Below are 8,329 nucleotides of genomic sequence, written 5' to 3'. Positions count from 1 at the left end.
CCCCCCCCCCCCCCCCCCAAATTGAAGGAGATGAAAATATTTGTAGAGCACTGAAGAGTGACTCAAATTCTCTGTTCTTGACTCAAAACAGCCAGATCAATCCAGATAGGTGTCCTGCTCGCTTCCTTTCCTCACGGCTAGTAATTTCTTTTTCCCACCAGTTGCCAAAATTACCCTGATTGTCGCTAACAGTTAGCCCCGATCTTGTTCTGCTCTCCAACATTAGTCACTATAATGTGTTTATTCACACACAGGCACATTTATATTCACCTATTTATTCATCTTTTTTTTTTTTTTTTTTTTTAATAAAAGCTAAAATCAGTTGCAGTAATCCAAGGGTTCCTGGATATCGGGCGAATCTGAACGGTCAAGCGAAGAAATTTCCTTCAAGGAAGCAGATGATACAGGCTAGTCTGACGCCTAAGTTACAGGGTTATTGACTCGAGGTGGCTTAGAAAGCAGAAGTAAATATGACGCTGACAGCAGCTTCGTTAAAAGGGAGAAAGTCGGTCAGCTGTGAATCTGAAATCATGAAAAGCAAAGTGACGTTTGCGTCGGGCGCACATCTGGAGTAAACCAGGAACGTGCCCCGCTCTGCCTGATCCCGGTTGTGTGTGTGTGTGTGTGTGAGGGGAGAGCTGTGTGTTCAGACTTGAAGTCAGTCGGCTTTCAGTCATTGTTACAGCGAGGCAGTGATGCGTGGCGTTTGCTTTGCCTCTGCCCCACCTTAAACTGGCCTCAGTCCAGGTGTGTGTTTGTGTGTGTGTGTGTGTGCAGTGAAATCCTGATAGCTGAAGGCAGGGCAAAGGAGACCCAGGTCATCTGCTCTTTATGACTAACAGGTCAAGTTTCTGTAAATATCATTAACTACTTTAGTTATATAAACACTAAGACAAACAATAATAACAGTCAACAGTCTAACCAGGAGAGCAGTAAATACACATGTAAACAAGCTAACTTGTACTTATTTAAAGAGTGTTCCTGCTCCATATTGTTTTGTTTCTGTGGCTGTTTGTACTCTCTGTTTATTCTCTGGGTATCTGTCTCTGTTCAGTCTCTGAGGAGGAGGTGGTTTTTATGTGCCAGCTCCTCCTCCCCTCAGGATGCTCCCCTCCAGGGCAGGAGGCTCTCCGGTCTAATTCGCATCAAGGAAAATGTCTCGTTTCACCGGACGCCGCTCGTTTTTTAAAAAAAAAGTTTTTCTATTCGCCACCAACCAGATTATATTTCTCCTGTTTAACATTTCAACAGCTGATGCGTTCCTTGTTGGCTGAACAGGTCTGAGTCCAGCTACAGGTGGTTCACGTGGCCATCTCCTTCAGCAGCGTGATGCTCGCTGAAGCCCTCAGGAAGCACAGGCAGGGGGAAAAGAAAAAAGAAAACGAGATCTGTTCTCTCTGAGCTGCTGGGATAGAGTGGCCTTGGCAAATCTAGCAGCGTTTGCTGGATTGAACGATGTCTGAGAGCACATCTCCATATTCAGCCGAAGAGCTGCTGTGTTTTGTGCTCTGGGTGTAGGAGGAGGTCAGAACGATGAACAAGGCAGGAGCTTTTTTTTTTTTCGCTTAGAAAAACAAAACAAAACGCCGAACGTCAGACTTTTCTTCTCGAGTAATGCGCTCTTGTGTTTTTAGCTCGCTCTCACAGTGGTCCATTTTTCACCTCTTCTTTTCCCCTTCAGGCCCAAGAATGCGTGGAAGACTCGGCGTCACGTACGTCCGATCGTTTCAATGTAAACATCGCTCCCGTTGAGCTGTGGATATTTGAAATTGCTATTCACTGCTGGTGAATTCATGTCTCCTCCGCTGTCAGTGCTGTTGTCATGGTTACATCGAGTAGTGTCGTACGAAGTCAGGATCTGCGCGGCCTCGCTGTCACGAGGGTATTGATCTCTTCCGTCCACGTGCAAGCCGGCTCGTCCGCACGACTCCATTATGTCGTCAGTGTGAACACCTCTCCCACTGAATCTGCTTATCGGGATTGTTTCCTCCGCAGCGCTCCCAACGCACGGTCGGTTTTAAAACAATAATCCCGACGCGCTGCTGGTTTACGGTGGCCCCGCGCGCCGTTACGGCCGACTAATGGGTGACTAATGTGGTTTAATCTGTTCCACTCTCTGCTTTAAGCGCTCATTAAATGGAGAGAAGACCAATACAGAATCAAGTGTGCCAAATGAATTGTTTCCGCTCTTACAGGCCTCTCTAACACAAATAGGCACTCAATTATCTTATTGAGCGTTTGTTTGTTTATTTATTTATTTAGTTAAGCAATTCATTTCTGGTCAAACCGTATCTGCTCTCTGAAAATTAATTAGACGGCTGTATAATGTTCATGCTTGTGGGTTCATTTGTCTGCTGTGTTAGCAAAATATCCCATGAACCACTGGCTGGATTTCTATGAAAGTACCTGTACAACCGATTCAAGATGGGCGCCACTGCTAGTCGACCAGAGCGAATACAAAAATGGCTAGAACGCAGTCAGTTTTATAGATATTGGTGTGGTAGTTAGGGGTGGGAGGTAAAATCTATTTTTAGACAAATCCCATCGCGGACACTGAATATTCGGAATTGGTTTTCAAATGTCAAAAATCCATCCATCCATTTTCTTGTACCCGCTTTTTTTCCTATCCTGGTCACGGGGAGCTGGTGCCTTTTTCCAGCCGTCACTGTGCGAGAGGCGGGGGGGACACCCTGGACAGGCCCATCCCCGCGACCCCAAAACGGAGAAGCAGGTGAATAAAATGGATGAGCTTAGACGTGCACATAACAAACACATGCACAAAAATGGCCGAGAAAGCTACGTGGCCGGAAGGTTACAGGGTGTAAAATATACAAATACTTATCTTTAAAACTACCAAGTTACACAGAGGGGATGATTGCTGTATTTTAATAATCTCATGAATAATAATTCTTTTAAATTGTTCTGCATGAAGAGAGCTGCTTTAATGTAACTTACTTTAGCAGCTCTGACCTTTCATTATGCGTTCTCGGAGCGTGACACCTCAGCTCATTAATATTTACCACGGGGTTAAATGTCGTTGCGTCCAGCCTCCTGTGTGACCTTTGTTGACACTGATAAACAACATTGACGTTCAGTGTTTTATCTTATGTAAGAGGGGCTTTAAATTGTCCACAAATGGCCTTGAGTTGATTGGAAAAAAAAAAAAACATTGGATCGATCTGTTTATTCCAGCAGGCAGCAGCCGATTGGTTTTTGACAAAATGCAGCGTGCCGTGTCTGCGTGTTTCAAAGTAACGCTTATTAAATGAGATGGGGCGGATCATGTTGTTCACGGGGGAGAGGGGAGGGGTTTGGCTCATGTCGGTGGAAAACAAACCGATGAGTTGGAAGCAGGAACAAACAGCTCACCGCTCTGTCCCCTCGCCCCCCCGTCCCTCGTCCCTCTCCTTCGCCGAGCTGCGGACGGACACAGAAGCACGTCAGAACGCACGGCGGGCTTCAAACCACGACCCCCCCCGTGTTTCTCTGCCAGGCTGCCGTTGTCGCCCCTGCAGCAAGGTCCCCACTCGAAGCCCGTGTCGGATGAGCCGGCTCAGTGGGAGTTTGAGTTGCACTCTTCGTCTTTTTTTCGTTTACAGTGCACACACACACACACACAGACCGAGCTTCGTCTCCAGTTTCTACTCTTTCAATTTGAATACAGCAAACCAACGCAAACGACTCCCCGGCCCCTCGGTCTGACACCTCTCCTGCTCCATCTTGTATTTTTCACAAGCTAAAGCTTCAAATGTGGACTCTCTTTGTCGTGAGCGACCCTAAGGAGACATTTTTCAAAGATTAGACAGCGAGGCTGTTTGTCGGTTCAGGCTGATGCATTATTTAAGTACCGGATCGACTGAAAGACAATAAAACTGTTAGAAACTGCTGCAGTCCTCTGAAAATGCCTCCTTCACATTAAACGATCCCCTGACATCCCTCAGACAGTTGCTATGAAACCCTCTGACTTTTCTGTTGCATCTCAGGCGCTTCGACTTCAATAGTTTTTTGCCAGTTTACTAATTTAATATTTGCTTCAAACGTTCCCTTCGAAGTAAAGAAAGAGAAACTTTAATGGTCTCTTGAAGGTTTTTCTCTCACCGCTGTCAAATACTCATCCGTCCGTCTTCGGGCCGTGGGGGCAACAGGTCCGGGAGAGAAACACAGGCCTCTCGCTCCCTGTCGACACGCTCCAGCTCCTCCTGGGGGAATTCCCGAGGCGTTCCCGGGCCGGAGAGAATATGAGATCCCTCAAGCGAGTTCTTGATCTGCCCCCCCGGGGGTCTCCTCCAAGAGGAGGCGTTCGGAAGGCATGCTAATCAGAAACACTTCAGCTGACTCCTTTTACTACAGAGGAGTAGCAGCTCCCCTATAGTAGACCAAATCCCAAGTCTTCTTGTTTAAACTTGTGTTTTCTAGCCTCATAAAAAGAAACAGAACAGAGCCGATGAGCTTCAAAGCTCGTTACGTATAGCCCGGACTAAAAACGAGTCAGCTCCGGTATGCGTTCCCTTTTCACTTCCCCGTGGACCCATGCCCTTGTGTGTTTTGGCTCCATGTCCACCCATCTGTATAATTCCGTAAATGCCACGAGCGCAGGCCGGGGTCACAGGATGAGAAGGGGACCAGATATCCGCTCTGTAACGCAGGCATGCGTGTCCTCCCGGACATATGGTCTGTGTGTGGCCTCCGACTCTACTTTGAGCGCAGAGCGCGGCGCACCGACGGCAGAGGATTTGCACGCTCGAATCCAAAGTGTCGCGGCTGTTTGAGGGCGAGAGGCAGCCACGGAGGGAGGGGAAAATGGAAAGTTTGCAGTGTTTTCATGCAGCGCTTTCTGCTATTTGAAACAGAGGAGGAATTCTTCTGTTATTAGTATTTTTTTATAAGGCTTTTTAAGGACGCTAGCTCGTCACATGCTGCTGAGAAGCTGCAACAATCCAAACGTGCCGACAGCTTGACCTCTGGCTGTCGTGATGACCTGAAGCCTCGGGCCGACAGGGCGATGATCTCAGAGTGTTTGGAGTGACAACACGAGCGCCGCGCCCCGTCTGCGTTCTGCTGCCGCGGGTCTGTTAATTTACCCCAAGTTAGGACGAACGCTGACTGTGCAGGACGCTTTGTAGCCGCGGCGTTTTCCGCTCCTCTCTGTCTGTGGGGGGGAGGGACAAAAAGAACAAAAGACCTGCCTTCAAGGGATGTTAGAAGCTCGCTCGTGTGTGTGTGTGTGCTTTTGCTCCTGTGGTAATTAGGCTCACTAATATTTTCAGTTTCCTTATGTAATGTTCTTTTGTCGATACAGAGGACGAGAAGCTCCGGGGGCTGTTTGTTTGGCGCCCCGGGTTCCTCGCTGCTTCACTGAGGGATTATTGTAAGACAGCTTTATCGTCCCATCAGCTGCCTTTTCTCTGGTTCCCTGCAGCCGGAACAGAAGAATCCTCTCAAGCCGGCACCTCTGGCGTTTTCTTAAACTGTCCTGTTTATTTATTTTCCCGCTCTGGGCTCAGATTTCCCGTCTTTCCTGCCAGCCTTGTAGGTGTACTCATTATGTGACTCACAAGAGGATGAAAGAAGCTGTCCTCTAAACACAGATCGTTTGTTGTCACTGACAAGATGATGCAGCAGAGCGTCTCACATCTGTTTTTATTTTTTATTTGTATTTTTAGGACGTTAAAAGATTCATAGACAGTATTAGGTTGATAAAATGTAAGCCGCTGTGTTTTGCAGGCCGAGCGCAGCGGCTGCGACGCCAACATCCTCAGCATCCCGGTGCCCATTCGCCGCGGCGGCTCCGAGTCCAACTTGGACGTGGTCGACAGCGTCGGGCGTGACGGCGTTGGCGTTGATTTCACGAAGGGGGCGCTGGGCATCGACACCCTGCAACAGAAGATCCTCAAGGTTAAACGCTGGCCTGCTTTTAGAACTCTTCTTCTACTCTGTAAATCTGCAAGCAAACCGAAACGTTTACATTTTCTGTTGTGTGGTCGGGCTGTAGGTGACGGAGCAGATCAAGGTGGAGCAGGCGGCGCGGGACCAGAACGTCGCCGAGTACCTGAAGCTGGTGAACAATGCCGACAAGCAGCAGGTGGGTCGGATACGCCAGGTGTTCGAAAAGAAGAACCAGAAGTCGGCGCAGAGCATCGCTCGGCTGCAGAAGAAGCTGGAGCAGTACCACCGGCGCATGAAGGACAGCGAGACCAACGGCAAGCACGGCCACAAAGATGGAGGCGGCAAAGAATCTGGGACTCACAGCAAAGAGGGCAGCCTGCTGGACTTCAGCGGCACCGGGCAACACCCGGCGCTGGACAAGGTTAAGACCATCGGACCGGGCGTGTCGCCGTTCTTCTTTAACAAGCCGCGCGAGTTCGCCAACCTCATCAGGAACAAGTTTGGCAGCGCGGACAACATCGCCCACATGAAGAACTCCATGGAGGCGGGCTCGGGGCTGCACGCCGAGGCCGGCACCAGGGGCCTGAGCGGCAGCGCCACAACGGTAGCCAAAACCACGAAGTACCAGAGCGACGACGAGTGCTCCACAGGGACGTCGGCCTCAGCCGACTCGAACGGGAACCTGGCTGCGGAGTCTGGGTCAGGAGGACAGCGGTCAGAGTCCAACGGGCGTCTGGTGGAGGTCCTGGAAATGGTGCAGGAGATCAGGGAGGCTCAGACTCAGCTGGCAGAGGAGATCGAGCTGATGAACGCACAGTTCAAAGGAGACCACAGCTACTTTACACAGCTGATGCAGGAGGAGAGATTCAGGTGAGCACCGCCAGAAGACATTTAAAGAATGATCACTCACTCCTGGTGGTAACTATGGTTCTTGTTTTGTTTTGTTTGGTCAATAAGCCAGGTTAAAACAGAACCCAGCTAACATATTTACTTTCTGCATCTTTACCGAGGTTCCTGACAGTTGAAGTGGTTATGATTTACATTTTTGCGTGAATAAATGGCAGAGCTGACACAAACCAGCAGACTGTCACTAAGTCAACCAGGCATTTCCAGCTGCTGCTGCACTACGCTGTGCCCACACACACTCTTAATTATGTATTGTTTCTGGCTCTCTCTTCTGTGTGTGTGTGTGGGGGTTTCTGTCTGCCAGGTATGAGCGCTTCGAGGACCAGCTAAATGACTTGACGGAGCTCCACCAGCACGAGACAAGTAATCTGAAGCAAGAGCTGGCCAGTATCGAGGAGAAGGTGGCCTACCAGGCCTACGAGAGGGCCAGAGACATACAGGTAACCACAGATGGCTGTTTGAATAACTTTTTCATTTCTCTCAAATAGAAAGAAGAACGCTGCCTGAAGCAGGTCTTTTAAGTTTGGGGTGTTTGATTTTGGGTAATACATGTATTTTATCCTTTTTTTTCGCCTTTTTTGGAACAAAAACAAAAACCATTTGCAGGATTAACACCTCGGGAGTGGAAGCTAAGTTCTGAGATTTCTCTTGTATTTGTCTCCCTTTTCCTATCTGTTTTTAAAAGTTATTTTAGGCTGATTAATTTAATCGTGTTTCGAGGGCAGCAGCAGCTGGAGGGGTTCTGCTAAATATTTTGTAATATAGTTTTTAAAATTACATCTTGAGGTGTTTATTTTTGCTGCTCAGACCTTCTTGTATACATTTTTTCCCCCAAGGGTCAGTAAAGTAAACAAGAGATTACATTTTATGTTTAGAGTCTCAGAAAGTAAGACATGTAAATCCATTCCTTGAAGGCTTTCAGGCAGAACCAGTAAATATTTTGTTGGTGGCCAAAATGAATCTGAACCCCCTCCAGCACCGAGAGTTGGACTCAATGTGGATCGAATGTTAAAAAGACTAAGTGTGTTCTATTAGAACACACTTAGTGTTCTAATAGAACACACTAAGTGCTCAAAGTCTGTTTTCAGGTCATACCTAGTCTGTGCGAGCCTGCTCCACCCACTGACCTCTGACCTTTGACCTGACCGCGTGTCTCCGTGCAGGAGGTGCTGGAGTCGTGTCAGACGCGCGTGTCGAAGCTGGAGCTGCAGCAGCAGCAGCAGCAGCAGACGGTGCAGCTGGAAAACACCGACGCCCGGGTCCTGCTGGGGAAGTGCATCAACATCATGCTCGCCATCGTCACCGTCATCCTGGTGTGCGTCTCCACGGCGGCCAAGTTCACCGCGCCGCTGCTGCGCAGCCGCCTCCACCTGGCGCTCACCTGCGTGGGCGTGTCGGTGCTGGCGCTGCTGTGGAAGAACTGGGAACACCTGCAGTGCGCTTTGGAACGACTGCTCCTCCCGCACTGATCCGCGGGAGCAGGAGGGAGAGCCGGAGGGAGTTTACATGTAGCCTTACCCCCCACCCCACCCCACCC

At 49.1% G+C, this 8,329-nt stretch overlaps 1 protein-coding gene across 2 annotated transcripts in view; it reads left to right on the top strand.

Annotated features, from left to right (window-relative positions):
* Positions 1–8,323, top strand: part of tmcc3 (transmembrane and coiled-coil domain family 3) — a 35,747-nt gene extending 27,424 nt beyond the window's left edge. For both annotated transcript variants that reach the window (XM_017411483.3, XM_017411484.3), the window contains exons 2-5: positions 5,725–5,895; positions 5,993–6,756; positions 7,097–7,232; positions 7,956–8,323. In XM_017411483.3, coding sequence (XP_017266972.1) covers positions 5,725–5,895; positions 5,993–6,756; positions 7,097–7,232; positions 7,956–8,261 — 1,377 coding nt within the window. In that variant the 3' untranslated portion in view covers positions 8,262–8,323. The remainder of the gene's footprint in view (positions 1–5,724; positions 5,896–5,992; positions 6,757–7,096; positions 7,233–7,955) is intronic.
* Positions 8,324–8,329: the final 6 nt, after the last annotated feature.

The sequence above is a fragment of the Kryptolebias marmoratus genome, linkage group LG18 (genome assembly GCF_001649575.2).
Source record: "Kryptolebias marmoratus isolate JLee-2015 linkage group LG18, ASM164957v2, whole genome shotgun sequence".
NCBI lineage: Eukaryota > Metazoa > Chordata > Actinopteri > Cyprinodontiformes > Rivulidae > Kryptolebias > Kryptolebias marmoratus.
Note: the sequence above shows the minus strand (reverse complement) of the source record. Positions and strands in the feature narration are given on the sequence as shown.